The 17,650-nt window shown below is 41.9% G+C and overlaps 1 protein-coding gene across 2 annotated transcripts in view; it reads right to left on the bottom strand.

Annotated features, from left to right (window-relative positions):
- Nucleotides 1–17,650, bottom strand: part of Fmn1 (formin 1) — a 363,061-nt gene that overhangs the window by 68,994 nt on the left and 276,417 nt on the right. For both annotated transcript variants that reach the window (XM_032903890.1, XM_032903891.1), the window contains one exon: nucleotides 5,704–5,796. In XM_032903890.1, the coding sequence (XP_032759781.1) occupies nucleotides 5,704–5,796 (93 nt within the window). The remainder of the gene's footprint in view (nucleotides 1–5,703; nucleotides 5,797–17,650) is intronic.

The following is a 17,650-nucleotide window of genomic DNA, read 5'->3' as shown; positions in this document are numbered from 1 at the left end:
TCTAGGTATCTAATCATTCTTCAATTCTGGGAGTTATTTATATTTGGTCCTGGACTAGTAGCTTATATAGAATTTTAAAACTATGGTGAAGTTTGTCTACAGACTTCTTTACCTTTTTTCCAGATACATCTAAAAGATTTAGACATTTTTCTTTTTACAACTGAATTTTGATGAAAAAGTAAAAAGAGAACTAGAGTTACTGAAAGCCAAGTGGATGCTCATATACATATGAGAGCTCTCTGAATAATTTATGTATACTTACATGTACGAGAGAAAGAGACACAGAGAGAGAGAGAGACAGAGAGAGAGAGAGAGAGAGAGAGAGAAGTCATTCTCTGCTCTACTGAACTTTACATTTACACTAATTTACATTAGTGAATAAAAAGATGTAAGCTAAACTTTGCAGATGAAAGCCTGATGAGAAAGCCTCCAAGGTGGCTTTTGCACTTTCCAAACACTCATGACACAGGACATGTCTGTGACATAGGACAGGTGTCTGATGACACCTGAAGCCAGCCTCCTTGAATTATATTGAGACTCACAGTACATACCCTGGCCCAGGAGTACCATACACTGGCCAGTCCCTGTCCCTTTCCTCCATGTGCTGAGTGAAGATTCCTTTCTTTCAGAGGCCACACTCCAGGTCACAGTCACTGAAAATTGTGACTCAAGTTTACTTCCATGGTTTGGAGGTCAAAATGACGAGGCCGACTGTGGTTTGCTGTTGCTCTGTTCTGAGGTTCAGTTTTGGCCCTTGTCAATGTTATTTGACTTTAAGACTTTTACAAAGTAACTTAGTAGATGTATATACCAAAAAAGATATTTTTGATAGGGAAGAGGCCTAACCAGCACTGTGAATTATAGGCTGAAAATATTTCTTGCCAGATACTATCAGGATTCTCTGATCCTGAAAGGATTTAAACAAGAAAGCCACGGAGGGAAAACACACACCCTCTAGGGACTTCACCCAGTTCAGGGTGTTTGTTCACACATTCAACAGACAGTGAGAGCTATGTATCAAAGGTCAGGCTGCGGCTGTGTTACAGGCTCAGAGAAAGGGAAAAGCAATAGGGTCCAACAGTCATAGTCTCGGCTATCGTGGAATATTTATGCATCTGTACATTGGAACTGCCTGCACTCAGTGTGGGGAATCAGATTTACTGCTTTTTGTTTTACTTGGCAAAATTATTGGGGTTTTTGTATTATTCAGTAGTAGTAGTAGTAGTAATAGTAGTAGTAGTAATAGTAGTAGTAGTAGTAGTAGTAGTAGTAGTAGTAGTAGTAGCAGCAGCAGCAGTAGCAGTAGTAGTAGTAGTAGAGGAATAGTAGTATTTAACTGAAAGATTTCTTGACACAAAAAAAACCCCCAAAACCTATTATCTTATCTGGCCAAATAACCACACAGGAAGCAGAGTTAGAGTTAACCATTCAGAGTCAGGTTGAAATTTATCAGCTTCCGTGGGTAGCAGAATGTGAGATAAGACCAAGCGTGGGAGGGTGCTGGAATTAGGGCCAGCTTTAGTTATAGCCTTCCCTGCCTAAGCTATAAATACAAACGGCAATTTAACAGCAAGAAAAGACCACCTATAAGATCTGGACCTAGGATCAAATCAGTTGCTTTGTGGCTTCTTTCAATTATAGGATCCCTGCTATGTTTATGGGGACTTTTAATGTGAGCATCGTGGTCTCGAAGGCCATGTCATTACTGGCCATGTTCGACCTGAGGGTGGGAAAGTGCAAGCTCAAACCAAACGAACAAATGGCTGCGCGAGATTGCTTAGACCTGCACTGTAAATTGGCACCCACGAGAGCCTACTGTGGAAGAGAAGGGAAAAGGGTTTAGACACCACAGGGATGGAAACCCAGAAAAGTGCCATTAAAAGTTCTTTCTGTTTAGCTCAGGAAATGAAAATTAGTTGAGAACAAGTACATGGCTCTGTCAACATTATTTAAGAGTGTTCTGAGAAAGGAAGGATGATCAAGACAAACACATCATCTCATCCGAGTGTGGTAACAGGATGTGATTTACAAATGGAAAATTATGAGGGCTGAATTGCTGCTTATATACAAGTAATTCTAATCATGAATCAACTGAGTCACAATGCTTCTCAGGCTTAGAAAAAACCAAAACACCCAAACCCTAATTGCTTAATATTTTCTGAGTGAGAAGACCCCTTACAGAAAACTAGCTTTCTGGCTAAACACTCCACACAGGCTCTTGTCACAGCATACTTTCTCAATTATGCTTCTAATATGATCCTAAACTCATCTGCTGTGATACTTGGAGGAATCTTTTTATTCTACATCTTGCCTTTGGACTGTCACGTTCACCCCTATGTCCTAAACTGCTACCCTTTTGAACCACTTGTAGCCACAGGCAGCTAAGGAAAGCCCTGAGTGTGGCCCAACATAAACTTATAAATTTCTTGAAACATAAAAAGAATCTTTTTATTTCCTTTGTAACGCCATCACAGATTCTTTGAATGTAAACGCTTTGGATGGTAGCATCGTGCTGCAGTATCACACAGCTCTCACCCATACACAGCATCTCTACCCGTGTGCCACACATGCACAGCAAAGACATCATGTCCAAAGTTTTATTTCACTGTCCTCCTCCTAAGGATCTAACCAGGTTTCCAGGCAAAAGAAGGGAGCATTATCTTTTCTTCATGTTTTGCTTTATTCTGTCAATGCTCCTAACACAGCTTACACAGGCTTTCCCACCTCCCTGCTTGCCTCCCTCCCTCTGCCCCTCCTTCTCTCCCTTTCTTCTTCCTTCCTTCACCATAGTTTTTTACTCAGGTTCTTTTTTAGTCTTTTACTCCTTCAATTAACTTTATATCATTGATCATTATAAAATATATTCTTACTAACAAAAGAAAACTAGTCCCCTAAGATTCCTTCACTAAACAAGATACCCAGCCCAGCATGCACGTGCCATTCCTGCGCATGGTATTTATCACTACTGTCTATTGTGTATAATACGAAGCTCAGGTTCCTTATCAAATCCTGTGGCGATTCCCTTCTCCTTACATGTCTTTCACTCTTCACAAAAAGCCTATGATTTCGTCGCACCTAGTCTTATCCATTTCTTTGATTGTTATAGACTTGAAGTGCTCCCTCTGCCTGGGATGCATTTCCTAACTCGTCTGAGAAGGACTCCTCTTGCCCAAGTTTACCATCATATAGGGCATATCGCATACACATCAAGTCCCGAACTGGTGGAGATTTCACAGTCCAGCATTTCTGATACGCGGGTATGTTTTATGAGCTCTACACCAAGGCCGGGTTAGCGGCAGTATTTTCCTTAGAAGCACATGTGATAGCGCTACTGATTTTGAGAATGTGGAATCAGATAAATGTTATACTTAAATCGCATGAAAATCACCATAAAATGCGATTATCCAAGGTCAATAATGCCTATTTGTGGTGGGCAGTGAATTTTACGTTTTCTATTAGTCAGAGAAACAGCTACACTTAAAAACAAAGTAGTATTGTCTTCTCCCCGAGCTCATTTTGTGATTCTCTGCTGAACACAGCCCAATGGAGCCCAGGGACAATGGGGCCTGTGGGAAATGTAGCTGAGTGACCCCGAATTAAACCGTGATCCAAGATAAATCTTTTCTATTTTCCAAAGGAACTACTGCTTACTGCCCTAATAGTAATCAAGAGCTATTCCCATTTGTGTATTCAGCAAGTTAGCAAAGCTCCAGGATCTGAACCGTGTTAGGATAACATTACGTGTCATGTATTTCTTGGTTATAGACCACTAAACTACAGAACCACGGCCTCATTTGGCACTGTAACAGTGGTTTCCACATACAACAGGGAAGTTGCACGCATGAACTCATATAAAGTGTGACAATATGCATAAGATCTGTGCAAGATCAAGCCAGACGAAATCCCAGAATGAGGGTTGGGGTGGGCATGAGATCCCGTGGACAACTAAGGAGCTATTAGCATTTGAGGTTATTGGTCGGGAAAGAGTCAATAATCTTCAATGGTGGAATGCAGTCTGGCAGGCCCCACACCCAAGTAGATTAGTCAACATAAACTGCGCCCAACGGTTTTTCTTTTTTTCTTTTTTAAGAAAGAAGAAAACTCAAAAGTTAAATAGGGAAGTGAGGGTAAAGAGGGTGGAGCTGGGGCTGGGGTGGTTATGACCAAAAAACTCGAAAACAAATTGAAATTCTCAAGAACTACTTTAGGGCTTCCTTCCTTAAGCTGAGAGACGTAGTACATTTCCCAAGTATGAAAGGTTTTCAAGGTTCTGACCTATTCAAATTTATCTCTTTTCATCAAAATAATAGAATTCTCAATGTATCGAGATACTGGCTCTTTTAAAATTCTAATATATATGTATATATTTTAAAATTCTAATATATATGTATATATATATATGTGTATATATATATATACATACATATATGTGTGTTTTTTTAGCTATAGAATAATAGAAAGTTTAAAAAGTATAGAATGTAGCTATATGTTCATTTCTAGTTCAGTTTACATATGTGAAAAGAAACAGTCATAAATTAGAGGTAAGAAAGAGAAAGTATCTTCCAGTTCGAAGTTTCTATGGGTTATGCATGTATGGTATAGCACATAAAGCAACACAGTTACCTTGATGAATTACACTAAAAAAAACCCCTACCTATTCATAGTCACATAGTAGAAAACGTTTGTGTCCCTGTTTGCTCTCTAAATGATACTGTGCCTGATCCATTACTCCCATCAAACATGAAGCTCAACAAGAGCGACTCTGCCTTCTGCCTTCATGCAAACAAGGTCTTGTAGAGAGGAGAGAACAGAGATCTCTGCACAGAGAGAGCAGCTGGAACAGTGTTCCTGTGACTCACAGACTGAGAATTTCTCTGCTAATTTCCAAGGTGGTTTGGCCATACTTTGTCAATTGACCCAGATGGTGTAGTATCACGTGGCCTTATTTGGTAGTGGAAATGGCATGTTGAAATTTCCCCAACAGTCCCTGCATGCATTTCCCCTGGCTTTCTAGTAAAAACAGAGAGCTTCCTTTAAAAATCCCATATTTAGCTTTCTTTTGAATCTTAAACTGAATTTGTGAAATTAAAATAGGAAGTGCATAGAAGCATTGTATTTTCACGTGCGGTAACCTGATCAATAAAAGCATCTTAGTTCTCCCAGAAATATGGAGGAAGGTACAGAACTGGCAAAGGTTTCTAAGTGCTGAATCTTCCAGGGATCCCAAAGAGCCAATGGGAGCCAAGCAGTGGGATGATGACATTCACTGGGCCCCAGTTTGCTTCTCTGTAAATGAACGAAAGAAAGCAACACAACAAACAACCACACATTTCAAATTTCCAAGTTGCCATGCTCCTGAGACCAGGAATATAATCCCCATCCACTTGTCAGGGGTGACCATCAATCTGAGTTGCGGGACTACGTAAGCCTTACATGTACTCACTGGGGTCAGTTAACATGTATCAAGGACACCTACTGTCCAGAAGAGACAGGAAGGTTTTCCCTCAAAATATTTCAAAAGCAGGAATAACAATGAATGATTAAAGGATGAAATGTCCTCACAAGGTGATATAGAAGATACAAGACAGCTCAGTCTACACTGAGGATGAACCCACCATTGGACAATGGACCATGGACCCAGCTGAGTAAGGGGCAATGGGGAGAGACAGAGAGAGGGCAGGGTACGGCCGAGCAGCCTCCTACCTTTCTTGAAGAACTCCTCCAGTTTGTCCTTGAAAGGCTGTAGGTACTCCCTTGGGGACTCCTTGCACACCAGCCTCATCTGTTGCTCGCTTGCTGCAAAGAGAGGTGTAGATTAGACTTAATCAAGAAGACATACTTGCTGAGGGCCTCTTGGGCACTGCGTTTCATTATCAATTGTACAGATTCCTTGTCAATCAGTTTCACCAAACTCCACGGGGAAAACGAGCACAGACTGCACCTCTTTGGGATAGGGATGTGTGCACCCTTCCTTTTAGCCACTCACCAAAAGGTCTGTGCCTCGTCCTGGGTAAAGTATTCTGCTTTTCTGTTCCTCATGATGGGAGGTGGGGGTACTTAAGGACTGATTCCAGGGAATGAAGGTCCCTGACCATCTTCGATCCACAGATTGAAAGAGATTTTGCTCAAGTTCCCACAAATGTAAATTGCCTGGAACCACTGGGTTAGAGCATCTTCACGATGCGTGCTCCAGTTCCGGTTAGGAAGCACTATTTGTGCTCTTCAGGCCTCTCACTTAAAGCAAACAAACCAAAGGTCCACTTTCAAGATGAATGTGTCAGTGTAAGTGCTGCCTCATTGAGAGGGACAGAAAACCCTGGACCCCACCTGCTACATTGAAGTCTCTCTCTCCTTACCCAAACTACAAGCTCAGAGTTGAAAAGTACTAGCCAAACTGGCCTAGTGGCCAGCAGGCTTGGGACACTTAAACCTACCTTAAAAAGCTTTAAAATAAATAGGATACAAAATGTAGAAATAAACCCATCTGCAGGCTTTGATGGAGAAATAAACATATGTAGTAGGTGATGGCTAAGATTGATTCCCCCTCCCTTGACTGCTTGGCCAATGAGGAAAAGGAGGGAGGGACCTGAGTTACATGGAGATAAGTACTACTCTCAGAAAGCAACTGGATGCCCTCCATTTTGCTGGGTTGGAGTGCAACCTTTCAAGATCATAAACTAACCTGTCCCACTCATCCTACTGAATCTTCAGCACACGCATTACAGAGTAAAGTCCCTTCAACCTCACACCGGTCACCTCCAGCTTCACTAACACATTAATATGTTCACTAGATCTGCTTCAGACAATTGCTCCTTTGATAATCAGGTTGCCTTGAACCAGATTTGGTTACACGGAAACCACAATAATCAAGAAGAGTGGTTAACTCAGGCAAAAGATGTCTTCCTATGTTTTCTGTATGCTTCTGGCCAGTGGCTTCAACTACTGGTCATGGCTGAAAATTACTGATGAACCCTTGTCTGGGAAACCAAATTAAAGCCTTGGATTTTTATCATAAGCTTATCATGCTACCTAGTTAAAGTAAAACAGAGAAACAGCTAGTTGTAGAGTGTATACCTGCCAAATGCTTGAGGCAGACGGGACTTGGTTATAAGGGTCCGCTAAGCCTCACAGAGTGCTCCAGTCTGGCCTGGTACACATATGAAATCCTGTCTTAAAGAGGCGTGTGTGTGTGTGTGTGTGTGTGTGTGTGTGTGTGTGTGTGTGTGTGTCTAGAAATGTCTACTTTACATCTTGGAAGACTCTATAAACACAAAAGAAAGGCATTTTGGAAGTGAGCAGTTCGGGAGGGACTTTTATTTACATCAGAAACATCCTACCCAGCCTTTCGGTGTGTTTTTACAAGCAAAGCTACTCGGCGTCCTCTGCAAGTAGTCACCTGACACTATTTTCTGTTCGGGAAGGTCTTGCTTTGAACTCTAGTTCAGTCTCTCAAGTGCTGATATCACAGGAGGGAGTTGACACTTTCATTTGCAGTAGTTGCAACCAGATTTCTAGACTCTTCAACTATTTCGGGAGATGAGATGGGGACATGACTGGGGCATCTGTGTTGTTTCCTGACACATGTTCACAAGGTTCCAAACACTTGTCATAGCTTGGGGCTACTAGATCCCAGTCCAGGAGTACCCCACTTCAGGTTTCCACCAGCACTGCTGCTTTCTAAGACCTCTGGCTAGAATGTCTACTACTACAACTGTCCCAGTGCTAGTCACCAAGGTGACAAATACAAATCCTACCTTGGAACAAATGGAGAACAGTTTTCCTCAAAAGCAGCCAAACCTTTTCAAAATGCTTGTTTCTGGAGCTCAGTGTATTAGGGTACTTGGTACCATGCCCATTGCCCTGACTCTGATACCTGGGCTCACAAGGTGGAATGACAGAACCAACCCTGAAAGTCGTTCTTTGGTCTCTGAACAAACGCATATATGAGTTGTAAAAACAAACAAAAAGCATACTTATTTGAACACCTTTCTCTTTCTTTGAAAGTATTTTTGGTCTTCTCTACTAAAAGTACTCTATAGCTTTTCTACTAGTATCAGATTTCTCTTTCCTGTTTTCCGAGTAGATAAACCATTTGGACAATGGTAAAAATACCTACCAATACCATTATTCACCTGCTGAAACAGTGAAACAGAAGAGCTTTGAGCTTGAGCGATGCCAGAGGACAGAGAAAAAAGAGGAGGGGGTAGACAGAGCTGGGACACATGTTGAATAAACAGAACTGGATGACGGAGTCAGGGCAGGGCTAAAACGTGAGAATGTCATAATGGGTGGTAGGTACCAAGTCCATCTAAAAAGGATTATTGTTTCTAAAAAAAAATTCATTTGTGTGTGTATGTTATGTGTGTGTACATGTTTAATGTGTATGTGTACATGTGTGTGCATGTGTTCATGTATGAGTGCATGTGTGGGTGAATGTGTGCATGAAAGCCAAAGGTTGACACTGATCATCTTCTTTTCATTCTCCATCTTTTTTTTTTAAGATTTATTTATTTATTTTGTATATGAGTGCACTGTAGCTGTCTTCAGACACACCAGAAGAGGGCATCGGATCCCATTACAGATGGTTGTGAGCCACCATGTGGTTGCTGGGATTTGAACTCAGGACCTGTAGAAGAGCAGTCGGTGCTCTTAACCACTGAGCCATCTCCCCAGCCCTTCATTCTCCATCTTATTTCTGAGACAGTGCTTCTCCCTGAACCACTGACTTGTGCTGGGATCTGACTGTCCTTGCTTTTCCAAGCACGGGGTCTCCAGGTCAGTGCTGTCATGCCTGGCTTTGACATGGGTACTGGTGAGCTGAGTTTAGGTCCTCATGCTTATCCTGCAAGCACTTCATTGGCTGAGTCAGCTCGCCAGCCCCTGGCTTAGTGAACCTTTCTGACCCCAGCACTGCTCATCACCTCCTCCCACAAAGCATAAGTAAAGTAGCAAAGATGACCATACCGACTGAGCGGGCATAGAGACCAGTGCACAGAAGACTGGCCTAATACACTTTGAACGGTTCCTGCTTTGAATCTTTCTTTGACAATGAACTTTCAGAATGATATGCTTTTCCCCTGATATGCAGTTAGACTCTGAGAATACACAAAGCTATACGACTTCTCACAGTATAAATAATTGATTCTTTACATTCAAAAAACTCTTAGGGACATTCAAGTTCCAGTAACTATCTTTAGAATTATTTTTGTGTGCACAAATACTATGTCATGGTGTCATTTGGAAATGAGAAGTAACTGAAAGCATGGGCAGCCCTTCAGGGTTCTCTCCTCTCCTCTCCCCTCCTCTCCCCTCCCCTCCCCTCCCCTCTCCTCCCCTTCTCTCTGCTTCTCCCCTTCTCTCCCTCTTTTTTTGGTTTCTTTAGACAGGGTTTTTCTGTTTAGGAACCCTGGCTCTCCTTAAATTTACTTTGTAGGCCAAGCTGGCCTTGAACTCCAGAGATCCGCCTGACTCTACATCCCGAGTGTTGGGACTAAAGGCGTGTGCCGCCATGCCTGGAAAGGTTACTTTTTCTAAGCAAAGTAAAAAGAGTTTGGGTCCATAATCACTAAAGCAAGGCTCGGACTTCTGAAATGAAAAGACTGGTTACTGTAACTCTTCTTTTGTCCTAACACAGTGACAAATGGGATGGCCATAAAACTGTTCAAAGTTCATGGGCCATATTACTCTGTGCTTAGACTAAGACTTCCCTAAGCTCAGGTGGGCTGTGGCTTCTTGTCTTATCTGCAAATGATGGCCCCTTTCTTCCTGTATGACCTGATCATGCACAAAAGTAGTTTTCAGAGTGTGTAGCATCAGCAAACTGAACAATTGTGCATTGTTATGATGACCTAGTAAAACTCGCCGGGAAACACGTCACAGCAGGAAGGTGACGGTTTGAGGGCTGGGGACTAAACGCTGAAGAAGCTGGGTGCTCCCTCACTTTACAGATCTCCTGTTTAGAAGGTGGGAGTAATGCCTCTCATCCCCTTGCTGAGATCCTACCACCTATCCTGAGAATGTACTGAAAAATGCTGGCAAATTCTCTGGAAAGCTGAGAAAACTTGAGAAACAATTCTCCGTGTCTTGGAGTCCTCTGTTTTAGAAATTAGAAAGGAAAACCAGGACACATGACAGCAGTCCCATGGGTCTGTACCCCGCCAGGCTGGGACTCCCGTGCGACCTGCTGGAATTAAACTTCTCCACAGGATCAAAGGAGAAGGCTGCACTCCAACTGCCCCTGCACAGTTACATGTTCTGGTGGCCAGCAGCTCACACGCTCCAATTTATTAACTTGGCTTACCCAGGACACTTTCTAACAGACAAATGGGAGACCTAGGACTAATTAATGATGACACTGGAGACTGGAGGGGCACAAAGAAGAGAGGTCATGGACAAGTTCGTAAATACCACTCATTGTCCAACTCGAAGACTACTTACTAGACAGTCTTGCCAGACCACCAAAGTTGCCTTAAACACAGTCTGTGCCAGGACCTCCAACATTAAAACCAAATCTGCCTTCTTTTCTCTCTGTAAAGCTTTCAACTGTAAAAGACATTAGTTTCTAGAGTTAAGTACCAATAAGTGGTCAGTAAGAACAGGGAAATACAAACCGATGCACGATGGGATAATAGAGAACCATGAAAATCAGACTCTCACTTAAAGGCCAAGCAATTGTCACTTCTTGTAGTGAAAAAATATGTTCTTGAATTTCGAATACGAAGCTTCTACGACCAGACTGATGGTTATCTATTTTTGGCTTTTGACTCCTAAAAATACATTTCATTGAGGCGCCTTTAAAAAGCAAATGTATGTCAGAAGAACACAGAGGCAACAATGATACAATTGGTCAAAATCATATGTGTTTTTATCAAAGTAAATGGAAAAATATTATTAATTACTGTGATATTGCTATATGGACTCAAGTCAGAATGTGGTGTGTGTGTGTGTGTGTGTGTGTGTGTGTGTGTGTGTCTATGTGTCTGTGTGTATCTGTGCGTGTTGCTAAGGATTTTATCAAGACTTTGCAAAGCCAAAATACATTGTATGTAGAATTGATGCTTTGTGAATCTGGAATTGTCTTCTCTCTGCTTACCTAATTCCACTGGGTGAGTTCTATTTATTCTTAAGATTTGTAAGATCTGTCTTTTCCACAAGCTCCACGCTCAAAGGACCAGCCAGAGTTGAGGATTAGCATAGGAGCATATCAAATTGTTTGCTTATAGACCTTTTGTGTTCTATTGGTGGGTTTTGGAGAGAGAAATCAGAGCCAGATTGTAAAAAGTATCTGATACTTGGTGAAGGAGTTCATTACAAAGGATTTCCTTAATGAATACATTAACTTAGCAAACATCTGCTGGGCACCTATTGATGTGCATGAAATTGGACCAGGTACTGGGGAGATGTCGGCAAAAGAACTGGACTAAACTCTTTCCCTCGTACACCGTAGGGAAAGCCGCTGACCCTTCTTACACAGCACCTAGTAATGGCTGTGTCTACACATCTTTACTGTCAGAGTTAACAGGATGCACAACATTCTCCTCATGCTTTTCACACATCAAACTATATATATATATATACATGTATGTATGGGTTTTGTTAAAAAGTGACCACTTCTTAAGCATTCTTCCTCAAAGCATACTTTTGATAAAATAAACTTTAAAGAAAAGTGTAGTTAGAAATCAAAATCTGGATAATAGCTTAACCTATACACTTTTTAATGATGTTAGCTTTGACCTGAACTATTAGCTATGTCATTCCCAATATAATAAGATGCTTAAGCAAAAACATCTTACTTTGGTTAGCAGCAACACAGAGATTTCTACAGAAAGCAGAAAGCAGAAAGCAGGTTTTGAACTAATAAAATATTAATGTGTTTTCAAGTATTTGTTAAAAGTTGGCAGGCATAGATGAAGTAGTAGTCCTATTTTGGGGGTCTTTCGTATCTTTCTCCCTCCCTCTGTCCCTCCCTCCCTCTGTCCCTCCCTCCCTCTGTTCCTCTCTCCCTCCTCCTTCCCTCCTTCCCATTCTTTGTTCCTTTCTTCCACAATGCTAGGGATGGGATTCGGGGCCCTATACATATTATAGAAAAGGTCTACCAGCAAGCAACAGTCCTAGCATGAATATATTATATATTATATATATAGTTGAATATTTGTATATATGTATACCTATAATATACATGAAAAGGCAATGTAAAGAGAGATTTCAACTGGATTTTTAAAAGCAGCCAGATGATGAACTCCTAGAATAAAGCATGTATTTCCTGTGCATGACTTTTCATAGCCACATTACAAATATTTAACAGCATGGAGAGGTACTGGGTAGTGGTAGCATCACCAGCCATCTTAGGCCAGGGTAGATGGGCAAGGATGAAGGGAAACTCTATTCTAGGAGAAATCCATCTAACACAGATTTTGAAGGATAATGCTTTGTCGATGTTTTTTGTTTTTTTGTTTTTTTGTTTTTTTTTGCTAAGTAGCCCTCCAGAGGCCAGGTTTCCAGGTTCAAGTTAGACAGCGGTGCACTACAGTTCCAGTTGTGGACAATCTACATGCAGCCAACGATGTTTCTTTAGCTATAATTCAGGAAGTCAGCTAGTACCACATGCAAATTATTTCTCCCAATGACTATCCATGCAAGAGCAACATCTGTTTCTAAAATGGGTTAAAAAAAATGAGTGGGAAACTGTGTATTAGGAAACAACACATAGGACTTAGCCATATGTAGTCTGGACTGGGATGTTACATCAGGATACTGCAGATACAACGACGACATAAATTTTTGCATGTATGTGCTGCTCTATATCAGTAAATTCATGGTACCTCTGCCTCCAAGGCTCGATAGAACACTATGTTGATTGTTCGGCTTTGGTATCCCACGGGGTAGAAATAATCCAATTATCCACCAAATGATGGATGAACAAATAAAATGCATCTCCTATACATAATGAAATATTTGATCACGAAAATAATGACATGATACAAACTGCAAGATGGATAAACTATTGAGAACACTATTCCAAATGAACGAAGCCAATGACAAAATACCATGTATTGTATGATTCTACTTGAAACAGCCTAAATAAACAGAATCAAAAGGACAAATAGATTAGGAATGCCTAGGGCTTGAAGAGGAAGGTGTGTGTGTGTGTGTGTGTGTGTGTGTGTGTGTGTGTGTGTGTGTGTAAGAGTGAGAGAGAGAGGGAGGAAGGGAGGGACACTGGTGGAGGTGCGGTGCTGACTAAGACATACAACATGTTTTTCTAAAGTAGAAAAAATGTTCTAAAATTTTTCTAAAATGCATTTTGGCTATAGTACTCTGCAAAAATACTAAATACTAAATAGTAAATACTAAACTTCATTGTATTGTATATTAAATGGGTAAATTATATTTTTCTCATAAAAATAACAAAAATGGTAATTAAAAGTCAGGTTTAAACTGAAGCTAAAATGAACTGGTAAAAGAAAAATATCCTATCTGGGTTCCATTTTGAAGGTGAATTTTAGGATCTTAAGTGCCACTATGATTTTCATTTCAGTTATAATACATGTGGATCAGAGTGGATCAGAACTGGGGAATAACCATGTGACATACAAATACTTAAGAAATGAAATGTAATTAGTAGTCTGTCTACAAAATATAGCAACATGTGCTAACAAATAGAATTCTTCTAAAAACAGCTGGAACTAGATAAGAGAATGGCAGGCAATACAAATAAATTAAAAGTTTGTTAACATTTAAAAAGTTAATAGCCCTGAACACATTGGTGCAGGAGACAACTTTTTGAACAGAGCACCAACAGCTCAGACACTAAGATCAACAATTGATAAATAGGACCTCCTGAAACTGAAAAGCTTCTGTAAGGCAAAAGAGACCGTCAATAGGACAAAAAAGCAGCCTAGATTGGGAAAGGATCTTCACCAATCCTACAGCCAACTGAGGGCTGATACCCAAAATTTATAACAAACCCCCCCCACAAAACTCAAGAAATTATAAACTAACAATCCAAATAACTAATTAAAATTGGGGTATGGAGCTAAACAGAATTCTCAACAGAGAATTCTCAAATAGCCAAGTAGCTGTTAAAGAAATGTTCAATGCCCTTGGTCATCAGGGAAAAACAAATCAAAACAGCCCTGAGATTCTATCGTATACCCCTCAGAATGGCTAAGATCAAACGCTCAAGCGATGGCACCTGCTGGTGAGGGTGTGGAGCAAGGGGAACACTCCTTCATTGCTGGTGGGAGTGCAAACTTGTACAAGCACTTTGGAAACCAATTTGTCAGATTTTCAGGAAACTAAGAATAGTTTTACCTCAAGATCCAGCTATACCACTTCTGGGCATGCGCAACTAAACTACAGGGACACTTGCTAGGAACCAGCTTTATTGTAAAAGCCAGAAGCTGGAAACAACATAGATGCCCCTCAACTGAAGAACAGAAAAAGAAACTGTGGTATATCTACACAATAGAATATTATTCGGCTATTAAAAACAAAGACATCATGAGTTTTGCAGGCAAATGAGTGAGACTTGGGAATATCACCCCAAGTAAGGTAAACCAGAGTCAGAAAGAGCCATGTGATATGTACTCACTTATAAGTGGACATTACCTAGAACGTGCAGGACAATCATGTTATAATCAGCAGACCCAAAGAAACTGGGTAAGAAGGGGATCTCAAGGGAAGAAGTATGAATCTCACTCAGAATGGGACACTAGTCATTGGAGGTGGATGGAGAGAAGGAACTGGGCAGGAGTGGGGGTGAGGAGGGAAAGAAAGGGGGATGGCACTCAGGTGTGGGGAGGGCTGGGAGCGAGAATGAGAATGGTGAGGGTTGGGGGGTGTCTCTAGGGACTAGTTGGAGGCCTGGGACGGGGAGGATAGGGAGAGTGCACGGGGGTGACCTTAGCTTTCTACCAGAGAGGGAGATAGAGACTGAAGTGGTTACCTCCTGTAGCTAGGCAGGACTTCCAGCAGAGGGAAGGAGACATCAATCTACCCACAAAACCTTCAACCCAGAATTTGTTTTGCCCACAGATGCCCAGGGACAAAGAGGGAGCAGAGACAGAGGGAACAGCAAACCAATGAGTACCCCAACTTAAGATCCATCACACGTGAGAGAGCCAACCCCTGACTCTATTAAGGATACTCTGCTATGTTGGCAGACAGGAAGCTAGCATGACTGTTGCCTAAGAGGCTTCATCCAATAGGGGATGGAGGCAGATTCAGAGACCCGCAGCCAAATGTCAGACAGAGCCCGAGGAGTCTTGTGAAAGAGTTGGAGAAAGAAGTGAGCAAGTTGGAGGAGTCAAGGACACCACAGAATCAACTAACCTGGGATCACGAGGACTAAGAGAGCCTGGGCCACCATCCAGAAAGCATGCGGGAGCTGGACCTAGACCCCCTCCCTATCCATTTATAGTAAATGTGCAGCTTGGACTTCATGTGGGTCACCTAACAAATGGAGCAGGGGTCCCCTTGGTCCCCTGCCACTGGATCCCCTTCCCCCTACCTGGACTGCCTTGCTGGACCTCAGTAGGAGAGGATGTGGCTAGACCTGCTAGGATTAGATGTCACAGGGTGAGGTAGTACCCAGTGTGGGGGTTCTCCTTCTTTGGGGAGAAGGGGAGAGAATGATGGGGAGGAAATTTATGAGGAAACTGGGAAGGAAGGAGGGAATAGGGCTGTGATACGGACGTAAAGTGAATAAAAGAAAAAAGTTAAAACACAAATAGTTGTGATGGCTTAGTGGTTAAGAACACTATGCATTTGTGGAGAAACTGGGTTCAGGTCCCAGCACCCACATGGTGGCTCACAATTACCTGTAACTTGAGTTCCAGAGGATCTGACACCCTCTTCTGGCTTTTGTAGCATCCTGCCTGTATACAGTTCACATAAACGTGCCTCCCCTTCCCCACTCACACCAAAAAATTAGCAACAGCCTGGCTATGATGGCACAGAATCCTGTAATCCCGTAATTAAAAGAGGCAGAGGGAAGGGGAATCATGAGTTCAAGGCAGCCTGGGTTCCATTCTGCTGCCTTCTCTCAACATGGGCAAACCACCTTCCAGATAGCAACAGTAACAACAACCCCCATTGAACAACAGCAACAACAAATGATGAAAATAAAGTTTAGAAACATTATTGCAAAAACACCACACACACACACACACACACACACACATACACACACACACATACACACACACACATACACACACACATGCACACACACACACACACACACACACACACACACACATGCACACACACACCAAGACAGACATCAACAACTATCCATTACAAAATAATACTCCTTAAAATCTTTCCTTTATTTTTGAAAACAGATCCACCATCTAGATCAGTGGTTCTTAATATGTGTGTTGCCATCCCTTTTAGGGCCAAATGACCCTTTCACAGGGGTCACATATCAGATATCCTGCTTATCGGATATTTATAATTCCTAACACTAACAAAATTACAATTATGCAGAAATAACAAAAATAATTTTATGTCTGGGGGACACAGAAACATGAGGAACTGTATTGAAGGGTCACAGCATCAGGAAGGTTGGGAACTGTTGGCTAAATGATCCTGAATACATCATGTGGTCTTTCTTAGCCTCTCATATTGCTGGCTGTGACAGATACATTTATTTATTTTCAGTTTTCCATATACTTTACTGGATGGGGAATTATTTAATATATCTCTGACTATTAGTTTCTTGCTATATGAAATCTTCTAAGGCTGAGCATAGTGGCACACACCTTTAATCCCAACATTCGAGAGGCTAATCTCCGAGTCTGGGCTGGGAAAGGTTATCCAGAAAGGACAACTTACAGAAGAGATTGAAATGCCAAGAGAGTGATGGAAGAGGGAATACCAGGAATGACACTCAAGCGTGTAGATGTGGCACTGCGGTATACATCACAAGGGCTCAGAGACCTCCCCTTGGTTTCCTACTGTCCTGTGCCCAGACCTTATCTTCACGGAAAGTGTCTCTACGAACAGATCTCTGACTCCAGAGATTTATCAGACGATGTGCTGGGGGTGCTGGTTCTAGAGTCTGCAAAGGGGAAAGGACATCAGGAGGTTCCATAAGCATAGGCGGCTTAGAGCTTTCTTTAAAGAAGTCAGGAAACACCTCAGCATGAAGATACTCGACTGGAGATTTTAGCTGAAGTAAGGAAGCAGATCATGAACAAGCTTGAGAGTGGGAATCCAGGTATTACTCAGGATATGTTAAGCTTGAAATGTTAACTAGACACTCATGTTGTATATAAAAGTATGCACTTGAGGACACATGACTGAGACAAAAATACACGCCAGGGAGTCATTGACATAAAGTTGGTATTTAAAGCCACAGCAATAGATGAGTTGCCAAGGAGGGACTATAGCCAGAGAGGAGAAGGGCTTCAGCATACAGCCTGGGGCATGCAGACACTGCGGGAGAGGCCAGCTGTGAGGAAAAATGAAAAACGAGGAGTGCAAAATTATACAGTGCAAGAGGAAAACAGTACAGGCAGGAAGGGCAAAGCACACACACTGCTCTATACAGTCCTGCTGAACGTCAGAGAAGATGGACAGGGAAGTGACTGGTGAATCTGCCGCCATGACAGTCACTGATGACTTCACGATGCTCACTGCTAAG

Source organism: Rattus rattus, chromosome 5, assembly GCF_011064425.1.
Source record: "Rattus rattus isolate New Zealand chromosome 5, Rrattus_CSIRO_v1, whole genome shotgun sequence".
NCBI classification, from domain to species: domain Eukaryota; kingdom Metazoa; phylum Chordata; class Mammalia; order Rodentia; family Muridae; genus Rattus; species Rattus rattus.
Note: the sequence above shows the minus strand (reverse complement) of the source record. Positions and strands in the feature narration are given on the sequence as shown.